The sequence below is a fragment of the Pteropus medius genome, unplaced genomic scaffold (genome assembly GCF_902729225.1).
Source record: "Pteropus medius unplaced genomic scaffold, Ma_sr-lr_union100, whole genome shotgun sequence".
Taxonomy (NCBI): Eukaryota; Metazoa; Chordata; class Mammalia; order Chiroptera; family Pteropodidae; genus Pteropus; species Pteropus medius.
Genome location: NW_024343733.1, coordinates 233,069 through 254,573, shown reverse-complemented (window position 1 = coordinate 254,573; position 21,505 = coordinate 233,069). Strand labels below are relative to the sequence as shown.

At 40.7% G+C, this 21,505-nt stretch overlaps 1 protein-coding gene across 8 annotated transcripts in view; it reads left to right on the top strand.

Annotated features, from left to right (window-relative positions):
* HECTD4 (HECT domain E3 ubiquitin protein ligase 4) overlaps positions 1-21,505 on the top strand; it is a 157,822-nt gene that overhangs the window by 90,988 nt on the left and 45,329 nt on the right. For 5 of the 8 annotated variants that reach the window (XM_039868171.1, XM_039868172.1, XM_039868169.1 and 2 more), the window contains exons 28-44: positions 46-134; positions 518-693; positions 2,318-2,453; positions 2,568-2,709; positions 2,818-2,984; positions 5,311-5,457; positions 6,125-6,309; positions 7,997-8,171; positions 9,081-9,361; positions 9,552-9,741; positions 10,943-11,024; positions 12,017-12,219; positions 12,832-12,967; positions 13,771-13,953; positions 14,425-14,589; positions 14,981-15,150; positions 16,088-16,203. In XM_039868171.1, the coding sequence (XP_039724105.1) occupies positions 46-134; positions 518-693; positions 2,318-2,453; positions 2,568-2,709; positions 2,818-2,984; positions 5,311-5,457; positions 6,125-6,309; positions 7,997-8,171; positions 9,081-9,361; positions 9,552-9,741; positions 10,943-11,024; positions 12,017-12,219; positions 12,832-12,967; positions 13,771-13,953; positions 14,425-14,589; positions 14,981-15,150; positions 16,088-16,203 (2,743 nt within the window). The remainder of the gene's footprint in view (positions 1-45; positions 135-517; positions 694-2,317; positions 2,454-2,567; positions 2,710-2,817; positions 2,985-5,310; positions 5,458-6,124; positions 6,310-7,996; positions 8,172-9,080; positions 9,362-9,551; positions 9,742-10,942; positions 11,025-12,016; positions 12,220-12,831; positions 12,968-13,770; positions 13,954-14,424; positions 14,590-14,980; positions 15,151-16,087; positions 16,204-21,505) is intronic. The other 3 variants (XM_039868173.1, XM_039868174.1, XM_039868170.1) reach the window with 1 other exon arrangement.

Here is a 21,505-nt window from a genome sequence, read left to right as displayed (position 1 = left end):
TCGCAGATCCTGCATATCATCTTTTCTTGATTTTTCCTTCTTCAGAACAAAATGAAAGAACTAGAACTTCTGTGTTCAATGAAGGAAGTCTCCTTTGATGGAAACGACCTTGAAAACATGGTTCTATCACTGAGGTTAGTGATGTTATTATTAACTAAAGCTGATTTATTACCTTAATGCTCACAACAAAATGTGAAGATCTAGTTTCTTAACAGATGTTTTTAAAAAGTGTGTGCATTCACTAAATATTTTAGAGTTGGGACTCATTTGATAATTTGGAAATTTTGATTTTAACCTTCAGAAGTTAGCATCCAGGCATTCGAAACTGGGCCCAAAGAACTAAAACTGGCCATAGTTTATAACACTGCTCCTCTAAGGTGGGGAAAGGGGAGATGAGCAGTATTCATCAGGGGACTTTTGCTCGATTTCCCCCGTCTTCTCACATGCTTTGTAATTTAAAAACTTTGGTTTTGGTAAACTAGAGAACGACTAAATGCACATCAGCCTTTCTTTATAGGGAGAAGTTCCTACAAGAAGTGAATTCTCTTATTCAGAAACCCTTGCACCCACTGGCTAAAACGAAGACATTAGTGAAGAGCTTAATGAACCGAGCGGAGCTCTTGCTGCATGTGACCATTGCAGCCCAGTCCGGCCTCACCAGGAGCATCTCGGGGACCCCTGCAGAAACACCGGGTACTGCTTAAAGCCAGCCCTGCACAGGCTCACCACGCTAGTTCGTTCATAATATATACATCGGCTTCTTAAAAAAAAAAAACCACTCTCTGTACTCCCAGAAAGGACAAACAAGGAAATTTCGACATTTTTTATTTGCCCGTTTGCTTTTTCCAGCCAAGAACTGCTTTTCATTGACTTCATGTGGTGTTTTGTGAGTTAACTGAACATAAGTGGAACTTGCCTGCCTTGTTCCGTTTTTCTTGGGAGCACCCAAGGAGCATAATGACATGTATTTTTATAATTCCATGCCTCTTGTTTTTAGCCAGTTTGTCAGTTTCATAGTAACATATATAATTAAATAGTCAACATTGGGGATCTTGTAATGCATCATATTTCCGTCTTTACTTGAAGCTGAGTTTACATTTCATCTTTAGTAATTAGGTGGAGACTTCTAGCGTGAATTTCCACTATTAATTTTTTTCCTGATTACTTTTTGTTAGCCTGAAAGCGCATTTCTCAGGGACATTGATGAGTCTTCTTACTAAGCCCAATCCACACCACCAGGCATAGCCCATAATAATAAGTGTTAGTCTTCCCCTGAGAGAACAAGTTGAGTAAACATATCCTTAAATGAAAGATTCCAAGCTATCTAGCCCATTGCCCGATGGACGCCGTCGAGCAAGCGAACTCGTTTGCACTCCAGCTGATTGCCAGGGCTCCTCCAACCTGGGGGAGAAGTCTAGGCTAACTCCAGGTTTCTGACCCTGCCTTAGGCTGCCACTCCCTGTGAACATCAGGGGAAATGTGCCAGGTGAGTGGTGTGATCACGTGCCGGAATGGTCACCTTAGCCCTTAGACTTAACCACTCATTAAGGCTGGCGATGCTCTCCAAAAGGCTCTTGGTATCAGAGATGATGAACCAATGGTTTCCTCAGAGAGAACATCATCTTCAGAAATCTTGTTTTTAGATTGAAGCTGTCTAACCATTCTTAAGACTGATTCAAAATGACCTCTACTTTCTTAATGTATTTTTTTCTTAGCTGATCTTTACATGTAGTTTTGTCTTTTGCCATTAAACTGTTCTTTTATAGACCATCTATTTCCCTGGATAGGGTTAAGGAGTATAGGAATGGGCTGGTTGGATTCTAGCTCAAGCATGATATTTACTCATACCAAAAATGATCAAAGCAGAGATGTCACCAAATGGCAGTAGGTCAGCTAAATAAATCTAAGATTAAAGGGGAAACAAAGGCCATCTCAGAAAAATGGATCTAGATTTATTTGAACTAAGTTTTTCCTTCCAGAAATCACTTTCTCCGTACTCTCTTGCTTTTTTAGATTGCCTGTATTAAAGTGAACATTGATAGTTTATGAAATTAAATTAATTTTCAGCCTTTCTTTGGAAACCCAATTTGATAAAAGATTTTAGTTTTTCAATCTAAGATAATTTTTAACCTAATATCTAGGTTTAAAAAGGCCTAAAAAACTCATCAGTTTTCTTTGCCAGCTGGTTCAGTGGCAGAACTGTCATAGAAAGCAAAGATACTCCTAGACTGTTCCGTAGTTCCATGTTTAGCTGTCTCTGCTGCCCTTCCAAATGGGGTAGCCGATATGTCAACCCTTTTATTCCTTTCCATTCTAGCTTGTAAGTCAGCGTCTGAAACAAAGGTGATCTCTCATGCTGTGAGACAGCCTGTTTTCCTTCGCAGCATGTCGGCTCCTTCTGACCTGGAAATGATTGGTGATGAAGATTTGGAATTTACTAGAGCAAATCAGAGGTAAATGGCTAATGGCCGGGCTTGCTGCCCATGTGCGGCTGGATGCTCTTCATTAAAACACCCTCTGCGAGGGTCTCTTGTTTTGTGGCTCAAACGCGGTTTTGTTTTCCGTAGGCGGCGCCATGTGACCAGCCACCGCAGCAGCTCCTTTACGCTCCTGCAGTCGTTGGCCATCGAGGACAGCAGGGACAAGCCCACCTACAGCGTCCTGCTGGGGCAGCTGTTTGCTTTCATCGGCACCAACCCTGACCAAGCTGTATGTCATGTTTTGCTGCCTACAGATAGATGAATAGCACCTAACGGCACAGGGGGCCCTGTGACAGGTTAGCAGGAGTCAGGTGTGCTTCCTTCTCCTGCATTCCAGGTGTCCAGCAGCAGCTTCCTTTTGGCTGCACAGACGAGGTGGCGGCGGGGAAACACTCGCAAGCAGGCCCTGGTGCACATGCGCGAACTGCTGACGGCAGCCGTGCGAGTCGGCGGAGTGACGCACCTTGTGGGCCCGGTGACGATGGTCCTTCAGGGAGGACCCAGGTAAGTTGTTCCTATCAGTCTAGACTGCCCTGTCCGAATGGGCAAAGCCCTTCCTGAGATGATTCTTGGGGCCAGGTCTAGACAGTGGTATCTGCTGATGTTTTCCCCTGAAATATTATATTTTTATTTTTATAGAAGTATGTGATTTTGTAAAAAAAAAAAAAAATTCAGCGCATATAACAGAATATATGTCTTTATATTCACCTTTTCCTCCTAAATTCTACTCTGTTCGTTTAGAGCTCATTGTATCGATCACACATATGTAAATAGTTAATTCTCTGTACACATAAGTGTGTGTGTGATTTTTTTTTTTTTACTTAATTCAGATTATATTCCTTACTGTAGTCTGAGTGGTTTTGCTCAATTGTCTTGAATCTCTCTCTCTCTCTCTCTCTCTCCCTCCACTCCTCCCTCCCTCCCTCTCTCTCTCTCTCTCTCTCTCTCTCTCTCTCTATCCATGCCTCCCCCTCCTCCCTCCTCCCTCCCCTCTCTTACAAGTAGATATGCTTTATAGTTTCTTTAGAACTTCAGGGACTCCATCGTATGGGTGGCTGTATTATATTTAACTCTCCTCAACTGATGGATGCACAGGTTCATTCTTTCTTTCCTCTCTTTCTCTCCTTCCCTCCCTTCTCTCTTTCTTTCCTTTTTTCTGTTTTGTTTTGGGTTTTTTTTTTTTTTTGCATTAACAATAGTGCTTCAGTCAACATCTTTATGTCTATATTTTTGTATACTTTTGTGCTTATTTTCACCGGTCAGTTTCTAAAAACATAATTGTAGATCCTGACTTTGAAGAAGGTTTTGTAACATTTTTGTGAGGAATTTTTCTGTACTGGTTTCCTACTGGGATTCAAAGATCTTTAGAGAGAAAATGGCATTTCTCTCTCCAAGTCCTGGACTGGAACTACTGGAGGCAGCTTGTGCCTCCTGGCAAGGCTCTGAGGAATTCCGGCCAGCAAGCAAAAGGCAGTGGCTGGAGGAAAACCTGTGAATTCAGAGCTAATGTGAATATCTTGAGCAATTTCGGTGTCAATCAGGAGAAGCCAGGTTATTCTTTGGAAACAAACAACTCTAAAATCTCAGCAGCCTAAAAATCAAAATTTTAGTTTCTGCTCATGTCCATCGCTGGTCCTTCTTGGCTCATGGTCATCGCAAAGGGCCCAGGGTAGAGGAGGAGATTATGATCTCACAAGCTGTCAGAGCGCTGGCTCATCGGCCAGAGGAGTCACGTGCCCGCCTGATCCCAGGGTGCCCACATGGCATAGCGAGGAACACAACCACCACAGCTCACGACTTCTTCATAACACCAGCACCATTATTCTTTTTCCCCTTAATTACTAATGTCTCATGTCAAACATTTGAAAAAATACAGAAAATCCCGAAGTATAAACTCAAAATCACCTGTAAATGTAGTATCTTGAGATAAAACTCATTAACATTTTAGTGTATACTGTCTTTATTCTTACCATAGATATCTCCTATGTTTTTATTTATCTATTTAAACACCTACAGCATCTGGTCTTCCTAGGTGGTCTCCCATCCAAGTACTAACCAGGCCCGACCCTGCTCAGCTTCCGAGATCAGACGAGTTCAGGCGTGTTTATCTCCTATGTTTTTAGTGGTTGTATAGCATAGTATCATATTCCTGAACTTTTATTAAGCCAATTCCCCAGTTTTAAACCTTAGGTTTTATTTATTTATTTTTGCTATTATAAACAATATTTTGTTGCATATCTTTGTAGATAAATCTGGATAGTTCCAGTTCTCAACTCATAGTGATTGCTATAGGATCTCCCCTGAGTCGTGTTTTTACATTGGGAAAGGCTTATATCAACTAGAGTCTCAAGCTCTGCTAATAATTGGAATGTGAACTTGGAAAGGACACTTAGCTAATCTCTTTGGGCCTCGGTTTTCTCATTAGTACAATTGCATTTACAGTATTCAGTGCTGCAGGTGACACTGTAGATGTGTCTCAAATAAATGGCTTCATTATTAAGTTTGGGAGATGTCGGGTACCGTTCTCTTACTCTCATATGGACTTTGTAAGGTTCTGAGTAGTCCCACGGCAGGGAGCGCTGCTTAACTTCACCTAACCTAGGATTTCCCAGGCTTTGCTGCATGTGAGTATTGTCTTGAAGCCCACTTAGAAATCCTGTCCAATGGTTTGTGGCCCTGCAGTTTGGGAAATACCAGTGATCTCCGAGATTCCTTTAGTTCTGGATTCATCTAGATACTCTTGGGCTTCTCAGAAGAAATACGCTCTCATGTTCACTATCACTGTCCTTGACGTGGTTCAGGAAGGCTGAGTTCTGGTTCTGTTTCATAGAATTGAAGAACTAACCTGTGGCGGGATGGTTGAGCAGGTCCAGGAAGCTTTTGGCGAGACCATGACCTCTGTCGTGTCCTTGTGTGCACGTTACCCTATTGCATGTGCAAATAGCATCGGGCTCCTGTGCACCATTCCTTACACCAGGTAAGCCAGAGAGTGCTTTTTATTGTTCATAAATTATACCGCAATGTAGTCGATTAGGTATATTTTTAATTAAAAAACTGGATTTATTTTGCTTATCCTTTGGCATTATCACTCTGATTAAATGAGCTTCCTCCTGACACCTGAATTACTGTGTAGATTCTTTATCATTGAGTTTCTACATGATCAGAAGTGTCCATTAGAAATTATTTTACATTGTCAGAATGGACAGTTTTGAAGGAAAGTAAAAGCTCTCTAGGAAAATACTTACATATTTGGCAAAATTGTTTTGCTTGTGCACATTTATTTCCTCTCTTAGTCACTTGATTAATAGTTTGAAGATGTCAAGCACTCATAAAATCATTCTTTGAATCCCCTTGTGATAAAATATAATTTTTTCCTATCATGGCAATCGTGAATTGATTCCATCAATTTTTATTTTGCCATTCTACATGAAAAAATCAGAACTCGAAGCTCCTTATTTATGAAGGAAATCATCATTCTAAAAAAATATTTCCGTGTTCAGTTATACATGGTAGTGTCCTAAGCTGTAGACAGAGAACTGTACTGACATGTTCTCTGTCCCTTTGATAACCTGAGTCTTAACCGAGAGGTTCCTGAGGGCCGGTCAGTTACGTTGATTTCATACAATGCTTTCCGCCTGGCCCAGGAGCGAAGAGAAGTGCCTGGTACGGAGTGGTCTTGTCCAGCTCATGGATCGACTGTGTAGCCTGAGCAGTCAGACTGAGTCCAGCTCCAGTGAGAAACAAACCAAGAAGCAGAAGGTGGCCACCATGGCCTGGGCAGCCTTCCAGGTGCTCGCCAACCGCTGCGTCGAATGGGAAAAAGAAGAAGGTAAGAAGCAGGTTTCCTTTCTAGAAAGCGATGCTTTCTTCTGTCGATGTGTTTGTTTATTATTTGTGCTGGATGGGGGAAAGAGAGGCTATATTTAACTACATAGTCGGTAGAGTTTAATCAATTAATGATTTCAAGAGAGCCTCTTCATCAGCACGGTTCTATGAAAATATATAGCTACACTATGACATTAAACAGTAGCCTAACATAGAGGACATGATACTGAGTGAAACAAACCAGACGCAGAGACAAACACTGCATGATCTCACTAATGTGCAGGATTTTAAAAGCCAGACTCATAGACACAGAGTGGTTGCCAAGGGTCAGAGGAGGGAGAAATAAGGAGATATTGGTCAAAGAGAAACATTCAGTTATAAGATGAGAAAGTTCTGGGGATCTAATGTGCAGGATGGTGATTATAGTTAACACTTCATTGTATACTTGAAAGTTGCTTAGAGCGTAAATCTTAAGTGTTCCCACCACACACACAAAGAGAGAAGTAACTACGTGAGGTGATGTGTTAACTAACTTGACATAGTAGTCATTTCACAATGTAATGTGTATCAAATCACATCATCCACCTTTTTAAAAATTCACATTGTGTAATAGAAGTATAGACAAGTTTTATTTGGCAATCATACCTCAATAAAGCTGGGGGGCGGGGAGCAGGAATGACAACCATGTTGAAGGTGTACAGTAACCCAGGAAGCTGAGACAGTATCTTTTTTTCCTTCTTGTCAGCTTTGCTAAGTCTCCAAATAAATGTTTTTATGAAATAGTTTCTCAGTTGCATTTTCAAGGTGCTATTTCTCAGTTATGTTTTTGTTACCAATTCAATTTGAAAAGTAAACTTCAAGGATAATTTCTCCATAATATACCAGGTCTTTATACTATATATCTTGTTTATTTATCTGTTTATTCAGTATGCATTTTATTGTCTTAATGGCCAGGCATAAGATGAATAAGGCATTGTTCTTCCTCTTAAGACGTATGGTCCAATGGGGGGAATAGATCAATGAACAAATAATTACAGTGTAATCAGTGTCATGATCAAGGTGCATGCAAAGTGCTACAGGACCATAGAGTTTCTTCAGACCAGTCGTGCTTGGGATCAGGCAAAGCCTCCCAAAGAAGATGACATGTCAGTTATTCTTGAAGGATAATGAAGGATTCCAGGCAGAATAAACAGTGTGTGTAGGCACGGAGAACATGGGGGATTACCAAGAGAACATGAGGGATTCAGGAAATGGCAAATCGTTTTTGTGGCTTTCACAAAAGATGCTCGGGGGGTGGGGGAGCTCGAACCATGGTGAAAATAGGAAGATCCGAAAACTCTTTTATTGTGTTTGAGAAGAAGTAGAGTGTGAGTTAGAAATTAAGATGTTTTCATCACAGTAAAATGGGGATTCTTCGCTGTCAATCACAGTACGTTCTTTGGTTTTATAAGGACTAATTCGGTTTTAATTAAGAATGATGTCTTTCCCCAACATTGAATCATTTTTCAGGTTACTTTTACCGTTTTTATGTGCAGATGTTATCTAACGAGGAGATGCTAATGAGATTGGCTAAGGAAGTACTGAGCAAGTTAAAGAAAAATTGTGCAAGGGGAAGGCTTTGATACAAGGAGGCCAAGGGAGAGGGCTCTTCACACCTGCAGACTCATATGGCTCCCCTGGGTTTTTACCAGGCTTTTTCTTTAACTCTGAAGGTGGCTCCACCGAGGCTGTGCACTCAGGTCTGGCCCGTCAGGTGTCCAGCCTTCTCACTAACCATCTGGCCCGAGCCACCGAGTGCTGTGGCAACCAGGCTGCTGGCAATGATGCTCTCCAGGACGTCCTGAGTCTCCTCAATGACCTCTCGAGGTATGGCAGGGTCAGACAGGGCTGCGGGAGAGGTGGCTTTCCTCTTGAACGACTGGGGTTCCTTTGGGTGGTGGTTGTCTGTCGACACATCAGAATTGCTGGGCTGTTCTGACATGTTTCTGCCTCAAGAAAAATAATAGAGAAGGAAGTCACTGAAAAATAGTATTCAGTTCCAAATGAAAGGACTATTTAGGTGAGTATCTACATCATAAAATATCATTTGCTTTAACACTTTGTTGGTAACATCTGCCAGCCTTTCAAGTCATTGTATTTGGATTCAGTAACCAAAAATTCTTACCCTCATTATAGCAAGATTAAAGAATAATCAGTCAGGACCTAAAGTTAACTCGCTTTGTCGTGCCGTGTCTTTAATAAAAGATATTTTATGGAGGTTTAAAACCATCATGTGTGAGCCACGAGGCACACGAAAGCTTGTGCACATAAGGCTGCTTGTTCTTTGGCTTCTCCTGGCCGCTGCGCCTTCTTCTCAGTGAACTGTGACACGTTCAGGCAGGTCCCCGACTGCTGAGGCCTGTGTGGCGCTGTGTGACACCTGTGGTCTGGAAGCCCTCCTTAAAAAGGAGTACAAGGCTAACCTGTCAGGCTCCCGGTTGGGTTTCTGGGTCTCGGTGCTCAGTGAATCAGCTGAGCTACAGGATCTGAATGAAGTAAATGTCGGGGATCAGAAAATAGTCAAACATCTTTCTTTTTAAGTATTGGTCAATTGTGAGCGTTCATCAGATATTTACAAAAACCCCTGACTTCTCTCTCATGAAAACGTGGTGCCAAATCCACGTCCCCTTGTGAATCTGAAGGCATTGGCGCATCTAACCTCATTTAGGGAACCCTTGCTTCTGAATGTCTGTAGATCAGCATTACCAGCGTCATGTACCTTTTCTTCTTTTCCAGGAGTCACATCGGGAAAGCCATCCTGAGCCAGCCAGCTTGTGTGTCCAAACTCCTCTCCTTGCTGCTTGACCAACGGCCGTCACCGAAGCTGGTCCTCATCATTCTCCAGCTGTGCCGGGCGGCACTCCCGCTGATGAGCGTAGAGGACTGTGGGAACGTGGAGCTCCCACCGTGGAGCTATTCCGTCCCCTCCCTCAACAGCGAGCAGGAGGACCCCAGCGACCCAGCGTCCAAGATCGCCTCACTGCTCTTAGCAAAGCTGGCAGATTACGTGGTCCCAGGTGAGCAGCTTTTGGATAAGAGAGTGGCACTAAGGTGCCCACTTCCTGGGGATAGTCAGACTGAGCTTTCACCCATCCCGTGATAAAAGAAACAAGGGAGAAGGGACAGAGGGTGAGAGAGGGAGCAGAGAGTCCAAAACCAGTGTTTTCCCTGCCCAAACAACATGGCGATTTTTCTGTTTGCTTAAAGGATGTCAGACAGTTCTTTCTCCAACCGCTTCCGAACCTGACACCACGTTGACAAAAACCAGTCCCAAGAATTCCTTAAAAGGAGATAAGGATCCCGGAGAAGAGAGTGAAGCAGTAGATGGCAAGCTCTCTATCTTTATCCACAAGCGGGAAGATCAGTCATCCCATGAAGTTCTCCAGCCGTTACTAAGGTGACGATGATTGTAACAGCTACATGTCATCAAGCACTAACCATGTTCTCAGGCACTATGCTGAGTAAGCTGTTTACACAATTCAACTGTCGAGCCCCCCTAGCAATCCTAAGGCGTGATCACTGTTACTCTCCATCCCTGTTTCAGGGATGAGCTGAAACGCAGACACAGGCCTCTCCAGTCACAGCTTCACCACCACTCAGGACTGTCCGTCCAAACCCAACAGAGCAAACGTCCTGTTGAGAATGTTTTGTTTGTGTTTGGTGGAGAGTCTGTAGTGTAACTTGACTTTGAGAAGAAACAATGCAAACAACAGTGTTATTGGTGTTCTTTAGCCATCAATAAATTCAAAGATGCCGTGCACTGTGAGGTGGAGAAATAAGAGAAACTTTTTTAAAGCTTTAGTTCATTGAAGTATGAATGGAATGATTGCTCAGGTGTAAGGAAGTAAAAATATGTGATTATTGTCCAATGATTACAAACCTACGGGGCCCTGTTAGTGGGACCCGGAACAGCGGGAAGGCCTGCCACAGAACACAAGGGACTTTAGAGCAGGCATTTATGTCTTAGATGAAAGAGTCTTCCTTTCAACAAATGGTTTGGTGATGGTGTCATCCTCATAATCGGGTCCCTTGTCTGCCATCATGGCAACCGAAAGCACTCACGGGCTACTGGCATGCATTAAGTAGGGTCAGGGCAGGTCAATGCTCAGATGAAGAAATCTCCAAGAAACACTCTTGGGCATTGTGAAACGTCGTGGTACAAATTTGGTGGCAGAGGAAGCTGAGTTATTAGAAAGGAAGATCCGGTCATTAATACCAGGGCATCAGATCCATGCTGTTGTTAAGGTCCCCTCACTGAGATTTAGATCACTTATCGAGTTCTTTGCATGCCTAGCCCCCCTTTATTATAGATTCCAACTCCCAATTTCTTTCACTTCTTTAGTTTGTACATCATTTTCATGTAGGTTTTTAATTATCATTGAACTCTAAGAACAGCTGTTGTTTTGATCTCTAGAACTGCTATAATTAAGCAGTAATAAATCATTTCCCTTTTGGAAAAATTGAGCCTTACTGTGGATTTTAAAAGCCTGTAATAGTGTATAATGGTGGCCTGACCATTGCTGGGTTGCCTCACGGCGTGCAGTCCCCACCTCTGACTGTGCCTGTAAGAGTCTTGCCTCTCTGCCTTCCCGTTTTAGTAGCTCAGAAGGACGACCCTTCCGACTCGGTACTGGTGCCAACATGGAGAAGGTCGTGAAAATGGATCGAGACATGACCAAGGTAAGCCCAATACGGAGAAACCTGCTCTGACAAGACCTACGAATGAAGAACATTTGCCATGAGTCAGATTTTCACAAGAATTTTTTTTTTTTTTTTAGTTAATTCAAGTCCCCACAGAGAGGCAGGGTAAGAAATTGGAGTCAGTGGCTCAACTGAGGCCATTTTCAAGAAAACTAGTCAAATCAATTTGTCATCAATAGTAAAATGTAAAAGAGAACTCTTGATTTTGACTTAAAATTTTTTTTCTTAGCTCTGTTGGAAAAGTTTTACAGCCTAAAAATGCTTTAAAAGTGATAATAGGTGAAAGTCGGTAGAAAAAATAATAGATAATAAGAAAGATAAATAGCCCATCGAACCATAAAGATATGCCCAGGCTCACAAATTACACAGTATGTAAACAAAGGAGAGGAGTAAAAACAACAGTAATATGTCATTTTTTACCTACCAGGCAGATAAAATTAAAGATGGATGATACCCATTATTGTCAAGGCAAAGGTAGAGGCATTCTCGAGTAGCCAGAGACAACCATGTTCTTCAAAGTTCTGTCTGTAAACAACAAAATAGGACCCGTGTACTCATAAACAGGAGGTTAAAGAAATTATTATGCCAGTTTTACTTCAATTTAAAAACAATTTTAAATCGTTTTTAAAAAAATTGTTATATTCATATATGACATACAACTAAAGAAGAGATCGATCTGTATATGCTGATACAGAAACACATTCATGATATTTTGATAACTGATAAAAATAAATGGAAAAACTGTGTGTATAGTGTGATTCATGATTATGTCATAATTTGCATTGAAAAAATCTAGAGGATTAACAGTTATCTGGAGGACAAGACGTTTATGGAAATTTCACTTCTTATATATAATATTTGAATTTTTAAAAACGAGCCCGGATTGCTTTGGGGCGGCGGGGACGGGTTTACAAACAAGAGCGCTGAGAAGAGTGAACTGAGTACTGGGACGTCTTCAAACTGCCCTCCAGGGTGGCTGCTGCGAAGTGATCACGGAGGAGGCTGCAGCTGCTCTTCGAAAAGCAACCAAGTGGGCACAGTCGGGCCTCATCGTCAGCGTCGGGCCGCCTGTAGAATCAGTCAACCCGGAGACTGTGAGTGGACTGTCCACAGGTGACAAAAAGAAAACCGCCCAAACCTCCATTTGCAGAGAGAGGAACTCTGAACTCGCGAGGTAAAACCTTTCACAGGGTAGAACCTGTCTACACCCTTTTCAGATTCACTTCGTGATGGGTTTGTTTTAGGGTTTTGATTTTGTCACTCTGTTGACCTGCCGGAAATGAGCACTGAGAGCTTAAGATACCTGTCTGAGGTTGTGGTGGCTGAATAGGGAGGCGCTCCCAGCTGAGTGGACGTCTGAAGCCAGAGGATTGTTTTTCTGAGAAGGGCCACTGCCAGCAACACCAGCTATTAGTGAACTCTGGTCTTGCTGTCTTCTTCCGAACGATATGTGCCCCCAGCCTGCTGTATACGTAAGCTTTCTAAGACTGGGAAGGATGAGCTAGCGTTGCCCTGGGAAGATGTTCTGTGCTTGAGACCAGGGCTCGAGGCAGCGCATCTTTCCTCCATCCTGCTGGCTTATGCAAGTTTGAGGATTCTTTAGTTACCAGAAAGAATATGAGACGAGCAGTTTCTTCCTAATGATAATTTAGCTTCTCAGTCAACAAAATCTACTTTTTCTTGTATAAATGGAGAATGTTTCCATCTGAGGCTAATCCTAAAAGCCACTTGTCTACATTCTTTACCATCACTGGGCACTGACAGTTTTTCCTGTTGACACTTATAGGACTGACCCCGTCAGACCCTTCATCAGTGGGCACGTGGCAAACAGCATGGCCGCTGAGGTGATCGCCTTGCTTCATAGCTTATTAATGGCACCCGAATCAAATGCTGCTCAGATATGGACCACAACAGCAGAAAAGGTTGGTATAGTGTTAACTGCTTAGCAGAGGAAGCAAGAAGGAAGTTAGTGGTCTTTGAATCACCCCCAGCAGGAGATCTTTTAGTAGAGAGATTTCTCAAACTGGCCAATTGTACTTGTTAACTTTCCCCTGGAATTTGCTTTGATTTAGTAGTTTCAGCTCTGTTCACCTACATCTCCCATTGCTGCCCATTCTAATTTTGCAGAAGATAGGACAGTATTCTCAGGGAGAAACAGGGATCCCTGTTTCTCCTCCTAGCCTGTGTTTGGCCGGTACCAACATTAGGAAATCATGCAACCTTGGTTTATTGGCTTTGTTAAGGGTGCTTACCAAGCCCCAAGGAGGCCTCTGTGTGAGTTACACTTCCTGAGCGCTGTCAGTAATTACATTATTACAAATAATAGTCCAGTTTCCTAAAAGCTAGAGATCCATAATCAATTCCCCTATCCAAACATAGTCATTCTCCAAGCAAACTCTTCATACTGTGTCCCCAAGGTAATTGGGTGTTGAGATATAGGCAGTATGCTGTGATGGTTTTCCTTCAGATAAATTTTTGCTTTATTTTGGGGGTGTTATTAATGTGTGTTTGATTCTCCCATATTTTGTGTATTTCCAGTTCTGTCTAATTACCTAAGGCAAATACGGCAGGAATGTCAGTGGTGATATCTAAAAGTTATCTCATCCTTCTGTATCTGGAGTTCCTTCAGTTCATGGGACATGGACATTGCCGTAGACACTTCATTCTCCTTAGTATCAAAATGGCCAAAGCTTTTACTCCTACATGGGCTGCTTCTTGTATTTAGGTTCTGTCTCGTGCGCTGATGTATATTCCACAATTGGGAAAATATGCAGAAAGCATTCTGGAAAATGGAAGCAGTAGTGGCAGAAAACTCGCCAAACTTCAGAGAATCGCCCGCCAGGCCGTCGCCGCACTGTGTGCACTTGGAGGCTTCAAAGAGACAATCAAGATCGGGTCCGAGGTTCAGGTAACCAGCCACCAGTTCCCCAGGCCATTGCTTTCCTTCTGTATACCAGCATCTGTTGATTAACCATCTAAAACAAGTATCATCTACCCAGTTGGACAAAAATCCTTATTCCTTCGAGCTAAATAAGGAATCTGAGAAACTCATGATTTCTAATCCCCACCATGTTGCAGATTATTCAGATATTAGAACAGTAGCATATAGTGTTAACCATAATATTTGTGTCCTGTGGTGTCATTAATATTGACATTATTTTAGAACTGAAATTTTGAAATTAAATCATTGTAATCACATCGACATAAGGTTTTAGGACCTATTTTAACTCATGTTCAGGCCTTGGTTTCTGCATTATAATAAACTATTACTGTAATGCCAATAATGACAGCTGTAAATTTATTCTTCCCACTTGTCATGTCAGATAGTCGCTTAAACCGTCAGAGCTGGTAGATAGTACTAATCCACCTTTGTCTCTAGGTTTTAGGTAGAGGAATATCAGGAAGCATCGGAGTAGTCGCTTCTATCAATGAACAGGAAGGTATAGCTACAGTCAGATTCCCACCTATAGACTGTAGAAAGACTTCGCAAGCATCAGACACATTGACTATTCCATTGTCTAGACTTTGTGTTCCAAGATCAGAGGTAAGGTGATTTTTAAATGCATCATAAAATGTCACTGCAAATTTGGTAACCGTACTGTAATGAATAATATGTACGTGCACAGTGCAGAAGCACAAATATTTGGTTATCTGAAGTTTTACTTGTGATGTGTATTTCTGTACTGGAGATGATTATTTAATAGTAACATTTGTGTGAAAACTTTTACTTAGGTGACAAAATTCAGTTCTTTGGTTGGAAGTATTCCATTATGTATTGTATTCTTAATTGTTTTGGTCTAGTTTGCAATTTTGTGTATGGTGATTTTTTTTTTAACTGAAAATTTGAGAATTAACTCCAGATAATAATAACACCCTCATTTCTTATAAACTAACTACTCGAATTTAACTTTTTGCCATGCCCCCCCCACCATCAGGCATTGCCTCTTCATAAACTGTCCATAACTGAGAAGGTAGTGCAGGCAGTCCAGTCCATGTTGCTTCCTCAGGAGGGAAGTCTCTCTATTCACACCTCACTTCCTGCAACAGGAGATGGGTCAGCTCCTGTGATGGCAGTCGTTCGGCTCCTGGCTGAAATCAGAACAAGGTGAGCACCCTCCAAAGGTCCCCTAATGTCTGAGGTGGCGCAGGCCACACATTCAGGGGTTCTCGGGGGGGCTCAGTAGGTTCAGAGCATGAAGTTCGTGCCTAGCTGAGCAACAGCAACCGTTCTCTTGTGCTGTGTTTACTAACGTTTTGGTTGCATGTCCCAATTTCTGCACTTTGAGATAAAATTTAGCTGTTCTCCTAAGAAAATAATCAAAATGCGGTATATGGAATGCATACACAAGGCTCCAGTGATTTGCTTTGTTCAGAGAACTTGGCTCTGTCACAGGAATTCCTCTGTCACTTTGCCTTTTTAAAATGGTTCAGGCCACCTTAATACATATCTGGTCCATCACTGTCCAAGCCGATTTCGAGAAAACAAAGGAATGCTCCCAAGTGTTGACGTTGGAAAGAAAAGCAGCCTTTTCTTGCATGTATGGTCATTTACCATATATTGAATGGTAAATAACCATTAAACAAGAGTAATGAGGTTCTCTTTTGGTAATGGGACTTCTCAGAAAGTTCTCATATGTGTTTTTGAAACTGGTGAGGGAATCAGAAAAATACAGATTTTCTAAGCGTTTGGATTCCTCTTGTTCCCAGTGCACTAATATTGCTCCTGGAGCACAGTTTAGGAAAAGCTTTATGAGACAGTACAATGCTGATTTCTCATCTGGCACCTTGTGTCTCTGTGTAGTGGAGATGCCAACCATTTTTCCCCATTTGGGTCGTCCACGCAATGCCAGTAGTTACTGTTTAGGAAAAGAGAAGTTATATATTTCCAAACCAATCCAGCTCAGAAAAAAAAGCAAGAGGAAGGGGAATTTGAACCTTGTCATAAATTAGGGGACAAAATTGATGGAAATGTTTTTCACAGTTGACTTTTTAGAGAATGAACATTGATGACTTTGAAATATTGTAAATCTTTTAACATTAAGAGCATGCCTGGTCATGGCCCAGCTTTTGGAAGACAGCTCATTTTGTGAAGAATTCATACAACAGTGTCCAGCAGCTGTGGAGGTTCTTAACCTGGTAGCCCAAGAATGCAGTGCCGGTGAGTACCTGTCACTTCCTTACCGCCGCCTCTAACTGGGCTCTGTCAGCACATTTACAGCTCGATCAGGGAATGTCAACAGTTTTCATACACACACCTGTTCAACAGCTGAGCTCTACAGGTACTTAGCACGACTCACTTCCATCCCTGATCTAGAAATGGAAATAAATAGCTTTCAGTATGTACCAAGCGAGAAATCAGCATTTTTTTAGTTTAACTTTAGGACCGTGTCAGAGTGGTTTTTTTCCCCCTCCGTTCAGATTAATTCATTGCCTTTATTTCCCTATTAGAACTATTTATGAGCTGTCCTTAGGGCTGCAGATACTTTGACTACTGTCACTGGCTACATTTAAATTCAAAGTCAAGAGTTTGCACTAACATCCGTCCTCTGTGTGTATATATGTGTGTGTGTTTATGAAAAAGTTTAAACAAATATAAAAATAGAGAGACTAGTATAATGAACCCTCATGCTTCCATCATCCAGTTTCAACAATTATCAACTCATAGCCAATCCTGTTTTATCAATGCTATACCCTCCTGGGTTATTTTTAAGCAAATTTTTAGATATTATTTTATCCATAAATATTTTAGTATGTGTCTCTAAAAAATAAGGACTAAAAAAAAAATACCACAATGCCATTATCACATCTAAAAATTTAATAGTTATTCTTTAATATTATTAAATACCTAGTCGGTGTTAAACTTTCTCCTTTTCTTATAAAATCGTACTTGTCTTTACATATGTTTATTTGAGTCAAGGTCCAAATAAAGTTCATACATCGTGATTCATTGCTATGTCTTTTAAATTTCTTTTAAAATATAGATTCCCTTCAGTATCTTTTTTCCCTTGCAATTTATTTGTTGAACTGTTTCCCACAGTCTGGAGTTTGCTGATCGTATCTCTGTGGTGTTATTTAATAGGTCCTTTAGTCTTCAGATTTCCTGTAAATTGGTAGCTGGCCTGGGTGTTTTTAAGTGAAAATTTATTCTTTGTCCCCAGGGATATAATTGGAACCTAAACGAGATTGTTCACAATTAGATTAGCATTCCTCCAATGTTCTAGTGCTAGCATTTTCATAAACTACAATGAAGAAATTATCTTTAACTTCTTAATGGTTTTATGCTCCTGTTATTATCCATATTATTTACTTATTTCTCATGCCATTTGCTTTTACAGTAACTATAACCTTGTTCTATCCTTAAATTTTTGTCCTTTTCCAAGTGGTAGTGGTTATTGTTGGTTTGCTTTTGCTTTTTAATTTGTCTTCATTCTATATCTGTTTTTCTTCTCATATCTACTTCCTCTAATAAGCATAGTGCTATGGAGCCAGTGACCATTAATAAATCTCAAAAAGACCCTTAGAAGACCCATAGAAAAAGGACAGAAGAAAAGGAGTTTGCTAGACTTCTCCAGTGAAATTACTTGCGACTAAACTTGCGCCCATCATTTAGTTGTGTGCCTGTGATAGGGCCTTAGTTCCCTGCCTCTGCTTTCTAATATCCTTGGATTAGGTTGCATTTAAGACATTTTTGACTAATTTTAGCAAGTATATAACTTGCCAAATTAAACACTTTTCTATAATACTCTTTCTGAGTATCCTCTGTTATACATTTTATCAAATAAAGAGACCTAAATTTGTGAAATGAACTGTGGTACTTAATGTACAGGCTAGAAATTGTAATAGTTTAGAGCAGTAATCTCAAATGGTTTTAATAACAACCTACCCTACCCTTTTTTTCCTAGTGTAAAAGAACTCTGTGGTAACAAAGAATTAGAAAGAAACGTGTGGGAAGTACTTGGTAATTGCTACAAAAGAGAAGACTACAAGCTTATACATGTCAGTTAATAGTCTAAAATAGTGTCCAATGTCAAGTTTAACAGTCCTTAATATAACTCACTTGTTAGGTTTCCAGAAAGAGCTGTGAGGTTGAAAGTAAAATATAAAGTTGCTGACTAGTCAGTCATTTACCTGTAAAAAACAAACCAAAAACCCCTGCATGTGGGTTACTTTGCAGCACGGCTTGCATTCTTATAGCCTATAAGGGAGTCATAGACTATGCTTTAGAAGAAACGATGTTTCATAAATAAGACTCGTGGTGGTAGGTAGAGGAGAAAGTTCTTTGATTTTTATTTTTTAACGTGTTAATATTTTTATTTCATATATGAAAATGTTATAAAATTTACAGACAATATATTGATTCTTTAAAATCAAAACATTTCAATGAATTTTTCTGTTATTTTACTTCATCTGGGATGAATTAAGCAGCTGATTTGGCCGTTTCAGTGTTAACTCACTCATCTAAATTTTCTAGCTTCTACGATCCAGGGAAAAGAGTATTTAATTTCATTTGGTCTAGAAAGAGCACTTACAGCACTTTTCCCATGAAGAAATGTTCCTGAGACGTTAACTTGATCACTTAGTTGAAATAACATAGGAAACAGATTTGAAACTGAAGAAAGGCGTTGAGAAACAAACAAAAAGTGTTCTCAATTTTGTTCTTATACACTTACAGAAGCCAGAATCTCTCAAGTTCAACTGTTTCCTCTTCTCCCTAAATAGACATATTCCCTGAGCAAGAGGTTAAGTTCCTAAGAGTCCCAGGGAAGCATGTTTAAAATGCTTTCCAAGCTCTACCAAGGAGTCAGAAGGCGGGTCCGGGCAGTTGTGACACAGGAGGACCCCGGACCTCACCTGAGGAAACAGCTTTGCCCTGACCCACCTTCATCTGCCTTCCGTGCTTCCGTGGCTTCTGCTGTGGACAGTCCTTCCCCTGAGATCCAGGCCTGGGGGCTGTTTCTCTTAGAAAGACGCCCAGCCTTATAAAGATACCAGTTTTAAAACCGTAGTCATTATTTACTCTGGAATCAGCTTTCTTCTCTGTCTTCCCTGTTTTAGGTGATACTCAGATGATTTTTAGATTCTGAGTCAAATATGAATCCTCCTCTCTCCTTGCCATATGTGATTCTTCCTTGGAAATGCTCCTGAAATTTATCCTTTTCTACCCATTTCCACTATTAACTTTTTAAGTCACATACTTTTTATCTCCTGTTTAGACATCTGCATTATTCTCCACACTTGTCCTTCTTGCACCTTGTCTTTTCACGTTGTCATCAGTTACTTTCCTGAAGCCCCATTTGAGTGGCTGATAGTCAGGGGCATGGAGCTGTCACTGAGAGGCTGGCTTTCTTAAGTGTAGTTGCTACTGTGAAGTTGCCATTTATGGATTAGGATGCGCTTACTGCAGTTACCTGTTACTCTGGCCAAAGTACAATCTGTCTTTTCTTTCTCAAATTTGAACTATGGGAGCTTTTTATTCTCACGCCGGAATCTGTAAATTCTCCTCTTTCGTGAAGCCTACCGCACAGCAAATATGCCTCAGCTCCACCGGGTTAGCCCCTGCTTCCTTCTTTCTCCCTAAGACTTGCTGTTCCCTTGCTATTTGGTACAATTCCACCTATCCGCATTGAAATAGCTCCACGACACTTGTTACCGGTTGGTTGTAAGGACATTGTTGCAGATGGTCTTCATTATCTCATCTGGTATTCTGTGTAGAAGATCTCAGAATAATTTTTTAAAGTCATTTTAACAAAAATAATTGCAAAGTGTTTATCAAAAATAGCTAGGCTCTTTACAACTAATTAATGCACATATATGTAATGGACTCCATGAGTCCTGTAACTGAAGAGTTTCCCTCTTTGATTTGTCTGTTGGGAATCACAGATCTAGACTTGTGCCCTCCTGGGTATAAATAAAGGACACCGGGCACACACCTCATGGCCTGACCTCACTCCTGCCTCCACTTGGACTTTCTTTGCCTCATCTTTCCTGTCGCCTTTAGTCCCCGACATTGGATCGTAGTAGCTGCCTAGTTGTCTGTAGATATGGAATGTCAGTAAATCTTTCTTGCTAAACTATCCCAAACAGACTCTGTGCTTTACTTTTATTGGACTACATTTTGCTCCTCCTAAGACATCTTTTTTAATTGAGATATACATGATTCATGTACCATACAATATACCATTTTAAAGTATAAAGCATAATTCTGTGGGTTTCAGTATATGCAGAAGTGTACAGCCATCACCACCATCTAATTCCAAAACATTTCCACATCCCTCCACTACCAAAAAAGTTCCGTATCCATGAAGCAGTTAGTCATTCCCTATTAACCCCCCACCCCTGGCAACCGCTTCTGTCTCTCTGGATTTGCCTGTTCTGGGTATTTCATGTAAATGGAATCTTACGGTGTGCGGCCTCTTGTGTCTTTTTTTTTTCCACCTAACACCATGTTTTCAGGGTTCATCCATGTTGCAGCAGATATTAGTAGTTCGTCCCTTTTTATGGCTGAATAACATTCCATCGTATGTATAGACCACATTTTATTTATCCATTAATCAATTTATGAATGCTCGTGCTGTTTCTGCTTTTGGCTATTATGAATAATGCTACTATAAACATTCATTTACAAATTTTTGTGTGGGCATGTTTTTAATTGTGTCGGGTATATATAGAAGTAGAATTATTGGGTCTTAACAGTATATTTAATTTTTGAGGAACTGCTTTCTTTTTTTCCAAAGTGACTGCACCATTTTACATTCCCACCAGCAGTATGAGGGCTCAGTTAATCCACATGCTTGCCAACGCCGGTATCACCTGTCTTTTTGATTATAACTACCTCAGTAGGTGTGAAGTGGTATCTCATTGTAACTAATAATGTTGAGCATCTTTTCCTGTATTTATTGGCCATTTATGTATCTTCTTTGGAGAAATGTTTATTCGAATCCCTTGCCCCTTTTTAATTGGGTTGTCTTGTTGAATTATAACATTTCTTTATATATCCTAGATATCCTAGTCCCTGGTGGATATGATTTACAAACATTTTCTTCCATTCTGTGGGTTGTCTTTTCATTTTCTCAAAAGCGTACTTTGAAACAAAAGTTCTTCATTATTATGAAGTCCAGTTTATCTAATTTTCTTTCATTGCTTGTGCTTTTAGTGTCATATCTAAGAAACCATTGCCTGGGAGCATTTGAGATCTTGCTTTCCAGCATACGTTGTCAGTTTGGCTCAAAAAAAACTTTCATAAAAATTAAAAAAAAAAAAGAAAAAAAAGAAACCATAGTGTAATCTAAAGTTATAAATATTTACACGTGTATTTTCTTCTAAGAGTTTTATAGTTTTAGCTATACGTTTTCTTAGGTCTTTGATTCATTTTGAATTAATTTTTGTGTGTCATGAGAGGTACTCCTGAAACATCTGGCTCTTCACTATTCTGTTCTAGACTATTTTCATAGTGCCAAGCC